This window comes from Staurois parvus, unplaced genomic scaffold (genome assembly GCF_062004578.1).
Source record: "Staurois parvus isolate SC_StPar_1 unplaced genomic scaffold, SC_StPar_1.0 ptg000179l, whole genome shotgun sequence".
Lineage (NCBI taxonomy): Eukaryota > Metazoa > Chordata > Amphibia > Anura > Ranidae > Staurois > Staurois parvus.
The window spans coordinates 5,737,517-5,758,464 of NW_028317975.1; the positions used below are offsets into that span (position 1 = coordinate 5,737,517).

At 45.6% G+C, this 20,948-nt stretch overlaps 1 protein-coding gene across 1 annotated transcript in view; it reads right to left on the minus strand.

Annotated features, from left to right (window-relative positions):
* Nucleotides 1-20,948, minus strand: part of LOC149462256 (contactin-associated protein-like 5) — a 577,382-nt gene that overhangs the window by 436,555 nt on the left and 119,879 nt on the right. The window contains exon 3 of the mRNA XM_089677193.1: nt 13,311-13,504. Within this exon, the coding sequence (XP_089533319.1) occupies nt 13,311-13,504 (194 nt within the window). The remainder of the gene's footprint in view (nt 1-13,310; nt 13,505-20,948) is intronic.

Consider the following 20,948-nt stretch of genomic DNA (forward strand, 5'->3'; position numbering starts at 1 on the left):
GCCCCTGCCCTGAGCCCTCCCTACTCACCTGGTCCCTGTTACACTTACCTCCATGGGCGATCAGCTGTCACTGCCCATTGTCAGGGACCATCGGGACGCATGGGTCTGCACATGCGTAGGTGTCTGTCAAGACATGCAGGCAGCAGGGCACTAGGACCCAGGCGCACCCGGCACATATGATGGTGCTGGGCAGGCACTAGGACCTGGACTGCGCCTGTCAGGTGCAGGGCGGGCTACTTAAACCAGCCCTGCACAGACACAAGTTGCCGTATGGTCTGATCTTTGCTCCTGTGTTCCTGCTATTCGAGATTCGTTGCTGACCTTGCCTGAACCTGACCTCCGCTGACTTCTCCTGCTCTGACCCCCTGGCTAGTTTGACCTCTCTTCTGGATAATCCCCATACCTGATCGGAACTTCTGTTACCGACCCCAGCGAGTGACCTGACTATTCTTCTGCCTGCCGCCTTGTACTACGCTGATCCCACTGTTACCGACCCGGCCCATTTGACCACGCTTACTACTCCGCCATCCATCCCGCTCGGATCCCGTCTTCCACCTCTTCACGTCAGGCTCTCTACCTGCACATACCCCTGGCGGATCTCTCTACCATGGACGGGTGTACTCGGGGGCCGCAACCTGGTCCCTGTCTGCTCCAAGCCCATCCCCACCAGCAGGGGCCCTGGTGAACAAGCAGACTGAGGCTTAGACTCCACGCCCTGGGGAATCCTGTCCTGTGGACTGCTAGAGGCCCCGCTAGGCGGTTACTAACACCCATGCAGCTGGTGCAGCAGTCCAGGGATATGATGGTCCCGCTCTTCTTCCCTTCCTTCCTTAGAGCTTGCAGGAGGGATCAGAGTAATTGACCAATCATAGTTGCTCACATGCTCTCTATACACAGAACCTTCACTTGGAGCAATGTAGCAAGGCCTCTAATGGAGTGCAGAAGTAGTAAGCAAGTGTGAACTGGCTAGTATACCTTGCTTGGCAGGTGGCTATCAGGAGACCATGATAGTGTTTGGGCCTGGCAATTGTTCCTCCATACCTAGAACCCCCACTCGGAGCAATAGAGCAAGGGCTCTGATGGAGTGTGAAGGCAGTGAGGGAGTGTGGATGAGTGTGTATACCTTGCTTAGTATTTGGGTCATCAGAAGACCTTGGCAGTCACATGGGAAAGGTCACATGCTCCTCCGTATCTAGAATCCCCACTCAGAGAAACAGAGCAAGGGTTCTAATGGAGTGTGGGGGCAGGGAGGACGTGCAAATGGATTAGTATATCTTGATAAGCAGGTGGGTTATCAAAAGGCTATGACAGTGTTTGGACTTGGTGATTGGCCACTCAGGTCAAAGCAGTGTCAAATGAGGAAGGTCACATGTACCTCCATACCTAGAACCCCCACTCGAAGCAACGCAGCAAGAGCTCTGATGGAGTGTGGAGGTGGTGAGGGTGCATAGATGGGTGAGTAAACCTTGCTAGGCAGGTAGGCTATCAGGAGACCATGACAGTCTTTGGACTTGGCAAGTGGCCCCTCAGGCTTAACCAGAGATGCTGAGGGCCTGCCAGTGGCTACCCTGTTGTACTTATATCTAAGGTTAGGTTCACATTACTGTGGGTAGAGAATGTGTGCAAAGTCGTGTGCATTCCTGACCTGCAGACAAACGTGCTGCTCTTTAGCAGATGCATGGGGGTGCTTTAATTCTCAATGGCAGCCCCACACAACAAGTGAAGACGGCATATTTTTGTGTGCCAAACTGCTGCTGCAACACCATGCAGTTCAGTGTGGCACAACTTTAAAAAAAAAGGGTGAGGGTGAGGGTGAGGGCTCTGATGGTGTGTGGAGGCAGTGAGGGTGCATAGATGGGTGAGTATACCCTGCTGGGCAGGTGGGTTATCAGGAGACCATGAAAGTGTTTGGGTCAGGCAATTGGCTCCTTAGACTTGAGCACTGACAAATGTTCCTCCATACCTAGAACCCCCACCTGCATATTGGCTACTCAGGCTTGAGCACTTTCACATGGACAAGATCACATGCTCCATCATACATAGAACCCCCACTTTGAGAAATGGAGCAAGAGCTCTAACTGAGTGTGCAGACAGTGAAGGAGTGTGGATGGGTGAGTATACCTTGCTGGGCAGGTAGTTGAGCTTTCAGGAGACCATGACAGTTTTGGGGGCTGGTGACTGGCCCATCATGCCTTGAGCACTGTCACATGCGGAAGGTCACATACTTGGTTTAGGGGACTTGGATGGGAGAGTATGCCTTGTGGGGCAGGTGGGTTATCAGGAGGAACTGTAACTTTGCCACAAATTCCCCCGAAAAAGTAATGGTGCCTCTTTAAATTTTAATCATGCACTTGGAAATAAAGCAAAATGGTGGCTTTTCCTTGTACAGTTGCAAGAAAAAGTATGTGAACCCCTTGGGATTACGTGGAGTTTTGCATGAATTGGGCATAAAATGTGCTCTGAACGTTATCTAAGTCACAACAATAGAAGAACACAGTCTGCTGAACATAATACTACACAAACATTAGATGTTGCCATGGTTTAATTGCACATAACATGTAAACATTCACAGTGCAGGGAGGAAAAAGTGTGTGAGGCCCTAGCTTAATGACTTCTCCCAGAGCTAATTGGAGCCAGGAGTGAACCAACCTTGACTCCAATCAGTGTGATGATATTGGATGTGTTGCTTACAGCTGTCCTGCCCTTAAAAAACACACACCTGTTTTGGGTTTACTGGTTTCAAGAAGCACTGTCTGATGTGAACCATGCCTCGCAGAAAAGAGCTCTCAGAAGACCTACAATCAAGAATTGTTGACTTGCATGAAGCTGGAAAGGGTTACAAAAGTATCTCCAAAAGCCTTGATGTTCATGTGTCCACGGTAAGACAGACTGTCTACAAATGGAGAAAGTTTAGCACTGTTGCTACTCTCCCTAGGCGTGGTCGTCCTGTAAAAATGACTGCAAGAGCACAGCGCAGAATGCTGCATGAGGTAAAGAAGAATCCCAGAGTGTCAGCTAAAGACCTACAGAAATCTCTGGCACATGCTAACATTTTTGTTGACACATCTACAATAAGGAAAACATTAAACAAGAATGGAGTACATGGGAGGACACCACGGAGGAAGCCATTGCTGGCCAAAAAGAATATTGCAGCACGTTTGAAGTTTGCAAAAGAGCACCTGGATGTTCCACAGCACTACTGGCAAAATATACTGTGGACAGATGAAACCAAGATTGAGTTGTTTGGGAAGAACACACAACACTATGTGTGGAGAAAAAAAGGCACAGCACACCAACATCAAAACCTCATCCCCACTGTGAAACATGGCGGAGAGAGCATCATGGTTTGGGGCTGCTTTGCTGCCTCAGGGCCTGGACGGATTGTTGTCATTGATGGGAAAATGAATTCCAGAGTTTATCAAGACATTTTGCAGGAAAACGTACGACCATCTGTCCGCCAACTGAAGCTCCGCAGAGGATGGGTGATGCAACAGGACAATGACCCAAAGCATACAAGTAATTCAACAAAACAATGGCTGCAACAGCACACAATACGCCTTCTGGAGTGGCCCAGTCAGAGTCCTGACCTCAACCCGATTGAAATGCTGTGGCATGACCTTAAGAGAGCGATTCACATCAGACATCCCAAGAATATTGCTACACTGAAACAGTTTTGTGAAGAGGAGTGGTCCAAAATGACTCCAGATCGTTGTGCAGGTCTGATCTGCAACTACAGGAAACGTTTGGTTGAGGTTATTGCTGCCAAAGGAGGGTCAACCAGTTATTAAGTCCAAAGGTTCACATACTTTTTCCTCCCTGCACTGTGAATGTTTACATGTTATGTGCAATTAAACCATGGCAACATCTAATGTTTGTGTAGTATTATGTTCAGCAGACTGTGTTCTTCTATTGTTGTGACTTAGATGACGTTCAGAGCACATTTTATGCCCAATTCATGCAAAACTCCACGTAATCCCAAGGGGTTCACATACTTTTTCCTCCCTGCACTGTGAATGTTTACATGTTATGTGCAATTAAACCATGGCAACATCTAATGTTTGTGTAGTATTATGTTCAGCAGACTGTGTTCTTCTATTGTTGTGACTTAGATGACGTTCAGAGCACATTTTTGCCCAATTCATGCAAAACTCCACGTAATCCCAAGGGGTTCACATACTTTTTCCTCCCTGCACTGTGAATGTTTACATGTTATGTGCAATTAAACCATGGCAACATCTAATGTTTGTGTAGTATTATGTTCAGCAGACTGTGTTCTTCTATTGTTGTGACTTAGATGACGTTCAGAGCACATTTTATGCCCAATTCATGCAAAACTCCACGTAATCCCAAGGGGTTCACATACTTTTTCCTCCCTGCACTGTGAATGTTTACATGTTATGTGCAATTAAACCATGGCAACATCTAATGTTTGTGTAGTATTATGTTCAGCAGACTGTGTTCTTCTATTGTTGTGACTTAGATGACGTTCAGAGCACATTTTTGCCCAATTCATGCAAAACTCCACGTAATCCCAAGGGGTTCACATACTTTTTCTTGCAACTGTACATGATTTGGTGATTGCACTGAACACTTCTTCAATGTTCTGCAGTAAGCACAGCTTCAATGTATTCACCTTGCTCAGTCAACTACTCCTAGTATATCAGCCTCGGCAGGAACTCACTAGCAATACAGCAATAACAATGATGACGGCATTTTCAAAAACAAGACGCCAATGACATCTTCTATATTTCTACCCTGACAGGCTCACTTACCGTAGATGAAAACTTTGAAACTTTTCAGATTTCTTAGCTGAATCATCAGAACTAAAAAAAAAAGAAACCCACACCACGCAACTAAATGGAAATTCCACGAGGATGAAAGTAAGTGCAGATCACGAAGACAGCTAAATGTGTGGCATTATTAAGAGCTGCATCGTAGGAGGTCCTGCACAATAAAGCATCTTGAAAACTCTTAATGCTGCATAATTGATGGCGCACTCCTTCACCATCTATTTCAATCCCAAGGCGCTGTAAGCGGCACCGACTTTAATATTCCCCGAGACATATAGCTGTAAGGAAAATTCCTTTTTAGTTTGTTTCCTTAGAGTAAAAGAGAAGAAAGTGCGGCTTTTAGGGAAGACCACACCATCGGCTCGTCTGGGCTCCATTTGCATTAACATCACCAATACAATGAGAAAGAAAATGCATTTAACGCCTTTTAGCAAAGCTCTCCAACGATAAATAAAACTTTCGCATTTTTTTTTTCTGATGAAGAAAGCTAAGCATAGACGAAATGTCAGCCTAATTGTGTCTAACTTTGAGAAATGGAGATGCATTCATGCATAAAATCCCTCTGTAAGTACGCCCAAGTTTTTTGTCTGTGACACCCTACCAACATGGGGGCAACCCAGGGGCGGACTGACAAATCATGGGGCCCCCGGGCAATAGGGGATCAGGGGGCCCCTGTGTCCTTGCCCAAACTCAAAAAAGCCTATGAAAAAAGTACCAGGGGCATCTCATGGGGCCCCCTACTGATCCGGGCCCTCGGGCAGTGCCCGAGTTTCCAAACGGTCAGTCCGCCCCTGGGGCAACCAAGTACGCTAAGACATCCTGTGAATATAAGTACTAGGAAATATCAAAGGGGGGCATCCAGATATTTTGACCCAATGTGAACATAAGTGCTATGAAATATAGCTCTTTCATACATAACATTTTAAGCTCCAGGTTTCTAGCCCCCCCCCATGAATAAATGTGATAATAACTGTGACTGTCTCAGATATAACCTTTCTGACTACAGTACTCCAACGGGGGTCAGCCAGATACGCTAAGACCCCATGTGAATATAAGTGCAGTAAAATCTTACTCTTTCAGAAGTAGCGCCCTCCAGGTTAGCTAGGTAGGTTTTTTTTTTAGTCTGAGTAGCCTGTGTGTGAGGTAGGAGTTCACCTCAGAACAGGCTAGGGAGGTTCTGAAGGTCAGGGCTTCTGGAGCCCTCCCACCTCTGCAGAAACCTGCGAGCTTCTTGTAGGAAGGATGGAGGAGGTGAAGAAGTTTGGATCTGCATACTTAAAGGACCTTGGCCATTCCCCTGGCAGGAGACTGGGCATGGTGACCAAGGCAACACATAAGTATCATAGAGCCTGGGTGGAGGGAAGCAGTGTCAAGTGGAAGATGGAGTGAGAGGCTGCAGTGTGGAGCCTGAGAGGGGGCCTACCTACAGGCAGGTGCTAAAGAAGAGGATCTCCACTGTACCCTTGTCTCCAAGGGAGGACAACCTGAGCAGCGTGGAAGGAGCCGGCCCGGTGAAAATCCTGAAGGCAGCCACCAACCCATTAACCCATTCAGCAGAGGATAGTGTGAGTACTATCCGAGAGGGGGCCTACCTACAGGCAGGTGCTGAGGGGCCGAGAGGGGGCCTACCTACAGGCAGGTGCTGAAGAAGAAGATCTCCACTGTACCACTGTCTCCAAGGGAGGACAACCTGAGCAGCAGGGAAGGAGCCGGTCCGGTGAAAATCCTGAAGGCTGCCACCAACCCATTAACCCATTCAGGAGAGGATAGTGTAAGTATTATCCGAGAGGGGGCCTACCTACAGGCAGGTGCCGAGGGGGCCGAGAGGGGGCCTAATTACAGGCAGGTGCTGAAGAAGAAGATCTCCACTGTACCACTGTCTCCAAGGGAGGACAACCTGAGCAGCAGGGAAGGAGCCGGCCCTGCGAAAATCCTGAAGGCAGCCACCAACCCATTAACCCATTCAGGAGAGGACAGTGTGAGTACTCCTACACCCCTTGGGCAAGATAAGGGGAGAGGGCAGTCAGGTGGAAAACCTATCTAGCTTCTCATCTGAGGTTGCTTTGCTGGGAGAGATTATTTTTGTCCACATCTGTACATAGTTGCTAAGAACCTTGTCCTCAAGTTTGCAGTTTCCTTGGGCATCCGATACACCCCTCAACCCCATTCAAGTTCTAAGCCCCTTAATAAAATCACAAAACCAAACCAACCAAGATACAAACCAGTAGCCCAGGGTCTATGAACACTTTGCCCATGTCCTGTACTGTATGAATAAGATAATGGGGTTGATTTACTAAAGGCAAATAGACGGTACACTTGTAAGTGAATTTGCGCCAGAGCTTAGTAAATAAGCAGAACCTCTGATAGCTTCCATCATCCAATCATGTGAAAGCACAAATGCTGTTTTTATTTTGTTTGTTTTTTTAATTTTCCTTGCATGTCTTTAAGTATTCTGTGCAAAAGTTAATCTTCACCTCATTCACTAAGCTCCAGAGCAACTGCACTTGTAGACTGCATGGTCTATTTGCCTTTAGTAAATCAACCCCAATATATTACCAATTTTGACATCCAAATTAAATCTATCAATATTGTTTTTGCAAAACACAAAGACTGTCTCACAATCAATCATTCAGCAGTTTCATAAAAACTCATGAGATCAAGCACAGCGGCAAATGTCATTGACCGATATTACACTTGAAGAGCTTGTTTCCAACAATGGTCCATTGATCCTAATGACCGGGAGCTGGCACATGACCATTATCCATTGCACAAGTATATATTTACACATTTGTTACAATCAGGAAACATATCAGAATGGATCCCCAGTATAGAATGTTCACCATACTGTGAATGGACTGAATCAAACTACAATTAACTCCAAGATTATTATTATTATTATTATACAGGATTTATATCGCGCCAACAGTTTGCTCAGCGCTTTACAAATTGAAGGTAGACAATACAGTTACAATACAATTTGGTAGAAGAGGAAACAGAGGGCCCTGATCCTGGGAGCTTACAATCTAGGAGGAAGGGTTGAGTGATACAAAAGGTAATAGCTGTGGGGGGGATGAGCTGATGGAGGAAATAAATGGCGGTTTACTAGGTAGAAGCAGGACAGACTCCTTTAAAGAGAAAGGTTTTCAGGGATCGTCTAAAGGTGAATAGAATAGGAGACGGCCGGACAGATTGGGGTAGAGAATTCCATAGGATGGGAGAAGTCCTGGAGGCGAGCATGGGAGGAGGTGACACGGGAACTAAAGAGCAGAAGGTCTTGGGAGGATCAAAGAGAGCGGTTTAGTTGATATTTTGAGACCAGATTGGTGATGTAGCCGGGGGCAGAGTTGTGGATGGCTTTGTAAGTTGTTGTTAGTATTTTGAATTTTATTTGTTGAGCGAGTGGAAGCCAGTGGAGGGATTGGCAGAGAGGGGTGGAGGACACTGAGTGGAGGCCAGTGGAGGGAATGGCAGAAAGGGGTGGAGGACACTGAGTGGAGGCCAGTGGAGGGATTGGCAGAAAGGGGTGGAGGACACTGAGTGGAGGCCAGTGGAGGGATTGGCAGAGAGGGGTGGAGGACACTGAGTGGAGGCAAGTGGAGGGATTGGCAGAAAGTGGTGGAGGGCACTGAGTGGAGGCCAGTGGAGAGATTGGCAGAGAGGGATGGAGGACACTGAGAGGAATCCAGTGGAGGGATTGGCAGAAAGGGGTGGAGGACACTGAGTGGAGGCCAGTGGAGGGATTGGCAGAGAGGGGTGGAGGACACTGAGAGGAATCCAGTGGAGGGATTGGCAGAAAGGGGTGGAGGACACTGAGTGGAGGCCAGTGGAGGGATTGGCAGAGAGGGGTGGAGGACACTGAGTGGAGGCCAGTGGAGGGATTGGCAGAGAGGGGTGGAGGACACTGAGTGGAGGCCAGTGGAGGGATTGGCAGAGAGGGGTGGAGGACACTGAGTGGAGGCCAGTGGAGGGATTGGCAAAAAGGGGTGGAGGACACTGAGTGGAGGCCAGTGGAGGGATTGGCAGAGAGGGGTGGAGGACACTGAGTGGAGGCCAGTGGAGGGATTGGCAGAGAGGGGTAGCAGACACTGAACGGTTGGTACGGTGGATGAGCCTGGCAGCAGTATTCTTGATGGACTGGAGGGGGGATAGCGTATGTAAAGGCAAGCCAAGGAGGAGGGAGTTGAAGTAGTTAAGACTGATATGTTACACATTGCTGCTTGTATGGTTGAAGGAGACTGCAGCATTGTCAATCACTGGAAAATAGATTCCCAAACAGAACAACAAACAGAGAAAACCGAACCTGCTTGAACAAGCCAGCAATATTAGGTGCTTTATTATGACAAGCGAAAGCAGCGCAAAAGAAAAAATATTATATATAACACAGTGACAAATTATGGTTAAAGAAATATTATACTGAAAGCAAATAAATATGAATATGTGAAACAAATCAATAACATAAAATTCTAATTCATCAAATGCACAAATACTTAAAAAAAAGTCAACCAAAAGAAAATTAAAAATTGTGATAAAGTGCAAAAGTTGAGCGAATGACAATAATTGATTGAATAAAGTGCAAGAATAACTTCACTGAAGTGTCACCACGTGCTCCAGAGGAAAGACCTCCCCCAGTTCAGTGCCCCCCCCCCCAGATATCGTAGCCCATCCAAACTTGATATGCAATCGCGTTTATGGTGAGTGTCAGACGTTATCGATCATCAATCGGCTAGCCCTTCATCAATTAGAGACCAGGGGCGGACTGACCATTCGTGCACTAGGGCACTGCCCGAGGGCCCGGGGTAAGTAGGGGGCCCCATGAGATGCCCCTGGTACCTTTCATAGGCTTTTTTGTGTGTGGTTTGAGTGTGGGCAAGCACACGGTTGCCCCATTATTGCTTATTGCCCGGGGGCCCTATGAGTTGTCAGTCCGCCCCTGTTAGAGACTGGTTAAGTGGCGGGACATCCTCCAAACTATTTTATTCCATTTTATCTAGGTGATAGTACGCAATATAGTTGCTCAGATTTGCATCCTCCATCCATTGGCTTTCAACTGCTGCAGGGAGAGCAACCAAAGATCAGTTCCAGTAATTTTCCCCAACCTGCCTCACTGATCACCCCCTCCAATTGGATTCCCTCTGCTGCCTGTGTGCCCCCCTCCCCAGCACATTAGATTGTAAGCTCCATGAGCAGGGCCCTCCCATTCCTTCTGTATTGATCAGTATTGTAACTGTATTGTCTCCCTTTATATTGTAAAGCGTTGAGCAAACTGTTGGCGCCATAAATCCTGTATAATAATAATAATAATAACGAGCTCTGAAAATACTGACTAAATAATAAGGAACAATTTACAGTCTACAGCAGGGGTCTCCAAACTGCAGCTCAAGGGGTGGATATGACCCTTTGCTACCCTTTATCAGGCCCTTGGGGCACTATTCCTCCCACTGAGACCAACAATGGGGCAGCATGTCTTCCATTGAAACCAATGATGGTGTACTATTCTTCTCACTAGAACCAATGATGGTGTACTATTCTTCTCACTAGAACCAATGATGGTGTACTATTCTTCCCCCTAGAACCAATGATGGTGTACTATTCTTCCCACTAGAACCAATGATGGTGTACTATTCTGCCCACTAGAACCAATGATGGTGTACTATTCTTCCGACTAGAACCAATGATGGTGTACTATTCTTCCCACTAGAACCAATGATGGTGCACTATTCTTCCCACTAGAACCAATGATGGTGTACTATTCTTCCCACTAGAACCAATGATGGTGTACTATTCTTCTCACTAGAACCAATGATGGTGTACTATTCTTCCCACTAGAACCAATGATGGTGTAATATTCTTCCCACTAGAACCAATGATGGTGTACTATTCTTCCCACTAGAACCAATGATGGTGCACTATTCTTCCCACTAGAACCAATGATGGTGTACTATTCTTCCCACTAGAACCAATGATGGTGTACTATTCTTCCCACTAGAACCAATGATGGTGTACAATTCTTCCCACTTGAATCAATGATGGTGTACTATTCTTCCCACTAGAACCAATGATGGTGTACTATTCTTCCCACTTGAATCAATGATGGTGTACTATTCTTCCCACTAGAACCAATGATGGTGTACTACTCTTCCCCCTAGAACCAATGATGGTGTACTATTCTTCCTACTAGAACCAATGATGGTGTACTATTCTTCTCACTAGAACCAATGATGGTGTACAATTCTTTCCACTAGAACCAATGATGGTGTACTATTCTTCCCACTAGAACCAATGATGGTGTACTATTCTTCCCCTTAGAACCAATGATGGTGTACTATTCTTCCCTCTAGAACCAATGATGGTGTACTATTCTTCCCACTAGAACCAATGATGGTGTACTATTCTTTCCACTAGAACCAATGATGATGTAATATTCCTCCTACTAAAACCAATGATGGTGTACTATTCTTCCCACTTGAATCAATGATGGTGTAATATTCTTCCCACTAGAACCAATGATGGTGCATTATTCATCTGACTAGAACCAATGATGGTGTACTATTCTTCCCACTGGAACCAATGATGGTGTACTATTCTTCCCCACTGGAACCAATGATTGTGTACTATTCTTCCCACTAGAACCAATGATGATGTAATATTCCTCCCACTAGAACCAATGATGGTGTACTATTCTTCCCACTAGAACCAATGATGGTGTACTACTCTTCCCATTTGAATCGATGATGGTGTACTATTCTTCCCACTAGAACCAATGATGGTGTACTATTCTTCCCACTAGAACCAATGATGGTGTACTATTCTTCCCACTAGAACCAATGATGATGTAATATTCCTCCCCCTAGAACCAATGATGGTGTACTATTCTTCCCACTAGAACCAATGATGGTGTACTACTCTTCCCACTGGAACCAATGATGGTGTACTATTCTTCCCTCTAGAACCAATGATGGTGTACTATTCTTCCCACTAGAACCAATGATGGTGTACTATTCTTCCCCTAGAACCAATGATGGTGTACTATTCTTCCCCTAGAACCAATGATGGTGTACTATTCTTCCCACTAGAACCAATGATGGTGTACTATTCTTCCCACTAGAACCAATGATGATGTACTATTCTTCCCACTAGAACCAATGATGGTGTACTATTCTTCCCCCTAGAACCAATGATGGTGTACTATTCTTCCCACTAGAACCAATGATGGTGTACTATTCTTCCCACTAGAACCAATGATGGTGTACTACTCTTCCCACTGGAACCAATGATGGTGTACTATTCTTCCCACTGGAACCAATGATGGTGTACTATTCTTCCCCTAGAACCAATGATGGTGTACTATTCTTCCCCTAGAACCAATGATGGTGTAATATTCTTCCCCTAGAACCAATGATGGTGTACTATTCTTCCCACTAGAACCAATGATGGTGTACTATTCTTCGCACTAGAACCAATGATGATGTACTATTCTTCCCACTAGAACCAATGATGGTGTACAATTCTTCCCACTAGAACCAATGATGGTGTACTATTCTTCCCACTAGAACCAATGATGGTGTACTATTCTTCCCACTGGAACCGATGATGATGTAATATTCCTCCTACTAAAACCAATGATGGTGTACTACTCTTCCCACTGGAACCGATGATGGTGTACTACTCTTCCCACTGGAACCAATGATGGTGTACTATTCTTCCCACTAGAACCGATGATGGTGTACTATTCTTCTCACTAGAACCAATGATGGTGTACAATTCTTTCCACTAGAACCAATGATGGTGTACTATTCTTCTCACTAGAACCAATGATGGTGTACTATTCTTCCCACTAGAACCAATGATGGTGTACTATTCTTCCCACTAGAACCAATGATGGTGTACTATTCTTCTCACTAGAACCAATGATGGTGTACAATTCTTTCCACTAGAACCAATGATGGTGTACTATTCTTCCCACTGGAACCAATGATGGTGTACTATTCTTCCCACTAGAACCAATGATGGTGTACTATTCTTCCCACTAGAACCAATGATGGTGTACTATTCTTCTCACTAGAACCAATGATGGTGTACAATTCTTTCCACTAGAACCAATGATGGTGTACTATTCTTCCCACTGGAACCAATGATGGTGTACTATTCTTCCCACTAGAACCAATGATGGTGTACTATTCTTCCCACTAGAACCAATGATGGTGTACTATTCTTCCCACTAGAACCAATGATGGTGTACTATTCTTCCCACTAGAACCAATGATGGTGTACTATTCTTCCCACTAGAACCAATGATGGGACACTCCTCCTCCTACTGACCATCAACCCTGAGGCCATGTCTACTCTCACTGACGCTGGGTCCAGGACATTTTCTATCCTCACTGTCCCTAATCTGGCCCTCCTAAAGTCTGAAGGACCGTATGCTGACTCTTTGTTGGAAATGTTTGGAGACCCCTGATCTACAGTAACACTCCTGATGACATAAAAAAAGTTAAAAAGCATTAGAATGCCAAGTCCTACCCAGATGGTGTTGTCATGGTGGTACGGTCTCCAGTTGCGCCCCGTGTCACTGAACATCACACTAAATCGCGTCACCCAATCGGAACTCCCGTATCTGCCCTGTGTCGCCGCCCCCGTAATGTTGAATCTTTCTCCCAGATCTACCTGCAGCCATTGCTTCCCATTAGACTCCAGCGGTGTCCAGCCACCGGCTCCTGAAACGAGAAAAGACATAAATACATAAACACGTTTTATCGGAAATGTAATGGCGGCATTGTTCTGTAATTGGCTTCAGAAGAAACACTCATCAAATTATATCCGCCAACACATCGTAATCTCAGGCTTAAGGGCTCAACTAAATGAGCGCCGTTAATCTCATGCCGGAACCTCATTTGCAGGAAAATGATTTTTAAAGGGATGTGAATGAAGTAACGACATTCGAGGGGTTCAATCAGAAGGGGGGCAGGGATGGTGGATGGCTTTTTTTTCCAAAGAGTTTAATTTTAAGCATGCGTACAGTGTTAATAGATTTGATCACATTGTTGAGCACACACAGTTGGGTTATTACAAAGTTTGCACATCTTTATGTAAACCAGACAAGACCAGGGGCGGACTGACCATTTGGAAACTCGGGCACTGCCCGAGGGCCCGGGGTCAGTAGGGGGCCCCATGAGATGCCCCTGCTACCTTTTTCATAGGCTTTTTTGAGTTTGGGCAAGGACACAGGGGCCCCATGATCCCCTATTGCCCAGGGGCCCCATGAGTTGTCAGTCCACCCCTGGTCCTGCCCTTTACAACAGAAAGTCTCCTATAATATCAGAACCCCCCTCCTTTCTATCAGAGCCCATTTACCCTCGGTGTCCCCTTTTCACATCAGAGTCCCCCCTTTCACTTCACAGTACCCCTTTTACATCAAGGCCTCCCCCCTTTTTTTACCATTGAAAAAGATTTATTAAGAACTATCACAGTAAGCTACAATGTAAAAAAAAGACAGTCCTGACGTTTACATCAGTAGCCCCCCTTTAATATCAGAATGTCTGCTGTCACATCAGTGCCCCCTACCCTTTCCATCAGAGACCCCCCTTTCACATCACATCTCCCTTTCAAATTGGAACCCCCATATCAGTTTAGAGTCCCACTCTCACATCAAGGCCCCCCTTTCAGATCAGAAGTTCATCCATCAAATCAGAAGCCCCCCCTTTCACATCAAGGTCCCCCTTTTACACCAACCGCTCCCCCCTCTTCTTTTTAACAGTGGAGTTCTATTAAGGATTTTTAAGATACAATGTAACAAAAATACAGTCCTGCCCTTTACATCAGTAAGTCTCCTATAATATCAGAACCCCCCTTCTTTCTATTAGAGCCCCCCTTTTCCCTCGGTGTCCCCTTTTCACATCAGAGTCACCCCTTTCACTTCACAGTACCCCTTTTACATCAAGGCCTCCCCCCTTTTTTACCATTGAAAAAGATTTATTAAGAACTATTACAGTAAATTACAATGTAACAAAAAGACAGTCCCGACGTTTACATAAGAAATCCCCCCCCTCCCATCACATCAGTAGCCCCTCTTTAATATCAGAATGTCTTCTGTCACATCAGAGCCCCCTACCCTTTCCATCAGAGACCCCCCTTTCACATCAGATCTCCCTTTCAAATTGGAACCCACATATCAGTTTAGAGTCCCACTCTCACACCAAGGCCCCCCCTTTCACATCAGAAGTCCATCCATCAAATCAAAAGGCCCCCCCATCACATCAAAGTCCTCCCTTTTACATCAAGGCCCCCCTCCACTTTTTTTAACAGTGGAAACGTTTTATAAAGAAAGATACAATGTAACAAAAAGTCAATCCAGCCTTTTACATCAGAAGTTCCCCCCATCACTTCAGAAGCCCCCTCTTTTCCTCGTATATCAGAGTCCCCGTTTCACATCACAAGTCCCCCATTATATAGGAGTTGCTACATGCTGAGGGCCAGATTATAGTTTTGGGACCCCCGAGCTAAAATATTCTCTATGCAATCTAGGATGGTGCTGGAAAGCCTACGAGGTACCCCATGGTAGTAGTACTTACAGTATATGTGAACCCTCATCTTGTAAAACAGCTCATTCGGTTTAAAATAGAAATGGAAGGCAAACATGTATGTATAGATATAAAAACACACTATACACATGCTTTCCCCCTTTTTTTTATAAGTGATCACATACCCTCTGTTCTCAGCTGCATATATAACCTAGGGAGGAGAAACAGCAGCACACTAGTCATCCCACTGAATGGCTGTGTGGAGAGGGGGGCTGTCAGCAGAAGTCTGATCACTGGAGAAGAGCAGGCTGAGTTCCCAGCACAGATAGAGAACTGACCACGCTGCATTTTCATTCCTAGTGTGGTCAGTCTTTAATAGGAAAGCAGAGGGACTGGCAGTAATGCCAGGGATTTCATACAAAGGAAGCAATACAAAGAGAACAAGATACTTTTTCATACAAGTACATGGTACATCAGGCACAAGCTGCTTCTGAAAAAGAAGGATGATGGGGAAAGAAAGAAAAGAAAGAAAGAACAGAAAGTAAAATAAAGAAGGAACAGAAAATAAAATACATTTAAAAAAATAAAGAAAAGAAAGAACAAAAAGACAAGAAAGAAAGAAAAAAAAGAAGGAATTGAAAGAAAAAAAAAGACAAGAAAAGAAAAGAAAGGAAATAGAAAGGAAAGTAAAGAAAAGAAAGAAAAGAAAAAAAGACAGGGTACTTAGCTAGGGAAGAGAAAAAGCAGCACACTGGTCTTCCCAGTGAATGGCTGTGTGGGGAGGGGGGCTGTCAGCTGAAGTCTGATCACTGGAGAAGAGCAGGCTGAGTTCCCAGCACAGATAGAGAACTGACCACGCTGCACTTTCATTCCTAGTGTGGTCAGTCTTTAATAGGAAAGCAGAGGGTCTGGCAGTAATGCCAGGGATTTCATACAAAGGAAGCAATACAAAGAGAATAAGATACTTTTTCATACAAGTACATGGTACATCAGGCACAACCTGCTTTGGAAAAAGAAGGATGATGGGGAAAGAAAAAAAGAAAGAGAGAAAGAAAGAAAGAAAGAAAGAAAGAAAGAAAGAGAGAGAGAGAGAGAGAAAGAGAGAGAGAGAGAGAGAAAGAGAAAGAGAGAGAGAGAGAAAGAAAGAAAGAAAGAAAGAAAGAGAGAGAAAGAGAGAAAGAGAAAGAGAGAGAGAGAGAAAGAAAGAGAGAAAGAAAGAGAGAAAGAAAGAAAGAAAGAAAGAAAGAAAGAAAGAAAGAAAAAGAAAAAAATAACTGAAAGAAAGAAAAAGAGACAAGGAAATGGAAAGGAAAGGAAAGAAAAGAAAGAAAAAAAGAAAGAACAGAAAGTCAAGAAAGAAAAAAAAAAAGAACTGAAAGAAAGAAAAAAGACAAGGAAATGGAAAGGAAAAGAAAGAAAAGAAAAAAAAAAAGAAAAGGAAAGAAAGGGCACTTAAAAAAGGAAGAACAGAAAGAAAAAGAAAGAAAGAAAAAAAGACAAGGACATGGAAAGGAAAGGAAAGAAAAGAAAGAAAAAAAGAAAGAACAGAAAGTCAAGAAAGAAAAAAAAAAAGAACTGAAAGAAAGAAAAAAGACAAGGAAATGGAAAGGAAAAGAAAGAAAAGAAAAAAAAAAAGAAAAGGAAAGATAGGGCACTTAGCCCAGGTTCACGCTGATGCGGTGCGGAATGTGCAGCGTTTTCTGTGCGAATTCCTCACCGCATCAAAATCGCACCCCCTTCATGCGAACCGATGCGGGTGTGTATGTTAACAACAACCCGAAATCAGTCCGCAAAACGCGGTGCGATGTGCAGAATTGGATCACATAGGTGTGAATATCTGTGCGATCCGATTCTAGTGCGAACCCAAAAAAAGGTCCTGCACCTTTTTGATGCGGGTGAAGTGCAGTTAGAGCCATACACAATGTACGGCTCCGATCGCACACAAATCGCATGTGATTCACACAGTAATGTGGTGCGGTTCCTGTGCGAACCACGTGATCTACCGCACCACATTAGTGTGAACCCAGCCTAAGCCTCATATTTTAAACTCGTGAATCATTTCAGCACCATGGACAGGGACTACACTGTGAAACTGAGGCATTTTCTTTTTGCCATCTTTGTCCCATTGAGTAGATTTCCCTTCACTTCCTGTCTCCAAGCCACAACAGGAAACGAGAACCAGTCCCTCCAAAGTGAGACAATCCCTGGTTGTCACCAAACCTAGTGTCCCTATTGGAAGATTTCCCCTCCTTTCCTGTTCTGGTGACAACCCAAAATTTGAGAATCTCCCTAATAGAGACACAGACAGCAAGAAAAACCTGAAAGGGGTTCTAATCCCTATACGTTCTATCCAAAAGGATGAGGTGCCACTCATTTGAATTTGCCCCTACACACTTTTTTTTGTATGCAGCATATTTTGACAGTGCAATGCAATACATGACTTCCAGCATGGCGCATTGGCGCGGTGGCATTTAAATGAACGATATTAGACTGATGAAACTTAAGACGTTTGAGCCGCGTACCTTGCAACAGTTTGAAAGGCATCCAATCTGATGGCCCTGAAGAAAAGGTTGGGGTAGTTCCCCCAAACGAGTTGGATTCTCTTGATCAATAAAGATTTGGACTTAAACATAAGTGTCATGAACTTCTGTACCGGGCGCTCCTCAACACTCAACCCAAAGCTGGTTATCTACTGTACGTCTTCTTTTGAGACCATAAGAGAAGAAGCAGCCCAAGACAAGGTCTAGTCTACGTTGGTGCATTTGTTTCTGCTTTCCCTGCTTCAGGGACTGCCCTTATTTCCTGTCCTATTGACCACAGGGAACAAAGGTTGATGACACTTAAAGTGTTACTAAATCCCTGACCCTGCATTCACTATATCCGCTCTCCCCGGACCCCGCATTCACTATATCCGCTCTCCCCGGACCCCGCATTCACTATATCCAGTCTCCCCGGACCCCGCATTCACTATATCCTCGCTCCCCGGACTCTGCATTCACTATATCCGCTCTCCCCGGACCCTGCATTCACTATATCCGCTCTCCCCGGACCCCGCATTCACTATATCCGCTCTCCCCGGACCCCGCATTCACTATATCCAGTCTCCCCGGACCCCGCATTCACTATATCCTCGCTCCCCGGACTCTGCATTCACTATATCCACTCTCCCCGGACCCAGCATTCACTATATCCGCTCTCCCCGGACCCCGCATTCACTATATCCGCTCTCCCCGGACCCCGCATTCACTATATCCAGTCTCCCCGGACCCCGCATTCACTATATCCTCGCTCCCCGGACTCTGCATTCACTATATCCACTCTCCCCGGACCCAGCATTCACTATATCCGCTCTCCCCGGACTCTGCATTCACTATATCCACTCTCCCCGGACCCCGCATTCACTATATCCGCTCTCCCCGGATCCCGCATTCACTATATCCGGTCTCTCCGGACCCTGCATTCACTATATCCAGTCTCCCCGGACCCCGCATTCACTATATCCGCTCTCCCCGGACCCCGCATTCACTATATCCAGTCTCCCCGGACCCCGCATTCACTATATCCGCTCTCCCCGGACCCTGCATTCACTATATCTGGTCTCCCCGGACCCCGCATTCACTATATCCAGTCTCCCCAGACCCCGCATTCACTATATCCTCGCTCCCCGGACTCTGCATTCACTATATCCGCTCTCCCCGGACCCCGCATTCACTATATCTGCTCTCCCCGGACCCTGCATTCACTATATCCGCTCTCCTTGGACCCTGCATTCACTATATTCGCTCTCCTTGGACCCTGCATTCACTATATTCGCTCTCCTTGGACCCTGCATTCACTATATCCGCTCTCCCTGGACCCCGCATTCACTATTTCCGCTCTCCCTGGACCCTGCATTCACTATATCCGCTCTCCCCGGACCCTGCATTCACTATATCCGCTCTCCCCGGACCCCGAATTCACTATATCCGCTCTCCTTGGACCCTGCATTCACTATATTCGCTCTCCTTGGACCCTGCATACACTATATCCGCTCTCCCTGGACCCTGCATTCACTATATCCGCTCTCCCCGGACCCTGCATTCACTATATCCGCTCTCCCCGGACCCTGCATTCACTATATCTGCTCTCCCCAGACCCTGTATTCACTATATCTGCTCTCCCCGGACCCTGCATTCACTATATCCGCTCTCCCCGGACCCTGCATTCACTATATCCGCTCTCCCCGGACCCCGCATTCACTATATATGCTCTCCCACAGTACACAGAACATGGAAGTGCAATTATTTTAGTAAATATTAATTGCTCAATACCTTTTCTCATCAGCAGTATATAGCAGTCTTGTGACTTCTATCAGTGTCCAGCCAAGCATATGTTAAAGCTTGTAGGAGGAGTTTTAATTCTGCTCTAGGAGGATGCAGGACTCCTGACCTGTTTGGACAGTGTTGTTTGGCTCTTTGCTGATCACATGCACTCTCCCAAGAAAAAAAAAAACCTCTCTATCAATACACACCAAACTGAGCATGTGCAGAGTGACTCCACACGATATGTCTTATCAGGAGATCAGAGGGGGACACTGGAAGAAGGGGAGGATCAGAGAAGACAGGATCAAACAGAGTTTCTACACAATGCAGCGGATTAACCCCTTAGTTTCCACAGTGAGTATAACAAGCATGCTTTACTGCATATACAGACTGATTTTACTGTTGTGGATTTAGTAACACTTTAAGGAGTTTGAGTGCAAATTTTTATTGACCAAGAGAATCCAGCCTGTTTCGGAGCAATTGCCTCCCCCTTCTTGAGGAAGGGGGAGGTAGTTCCCCTAAAACGAGGTGGATTCTCTTGATCAATAAAGATTTGGACTGAAACTTAAGTGTCATGAACTTTTGTATCGGGCGCTCCTCAACACTCAACCCAAACATGGATATCTATTGTACGCCTTCTTTTAAGATCATCACAGAGGTAGCAGCCCAAGACAAGAACAAGGTCGTTTCTAAACTTGTGCATTTGTTTCCTTGCTTCCCTGAGGGACTGCCCTTATTTCCTGTCCTATTGACCACAGGGTAAAAAAGTTGATGAAACTTAGGAAGTTTAAGATCAAATTTTTATGACCAACTGAATCCAACCACTTTGAATGAATTGCCTCCTCCTTCTTGAGGAAGGGTGAGGCACCTCCCCCAAAACGAGTTGGATTCTCTTGTTCAATAAAGATTTAGACTGAAACTTAAGTGTCATGAACGTTTGTACCGGGCGCTCCTCAACACTCAACCCAAAGATGGATATCTATTGTAAGAAAACAAGCGGGTTCAGTGGTGCTTCTGGATTCAGTAAAAGGAGGCACCAATGGAAATGTAAAATATATAAATAGTCCTCAAGAATAATTGAAATCCATAAATAAAGTTCTGAATATAAAATCCAAAGGCTACTGTCCAAATAGATGCCAGCTGTCAGAGTTGAAGCTCCTCTGTGGTCAGGGGTGGACCTACCATTTGGAAACTTGGGCACTGCCCGAGGGCCCGGGGTCAGTAGGGGGCCCCATGAGATGCCCCTGGTACCTTTTTCATAGGCTTTTTTGAGTTTGGGCAAGGACACAGGGGCCCCATGATCCCCTATTGCCCGGGGGCCCCATGAGTTGTCTGTCCGC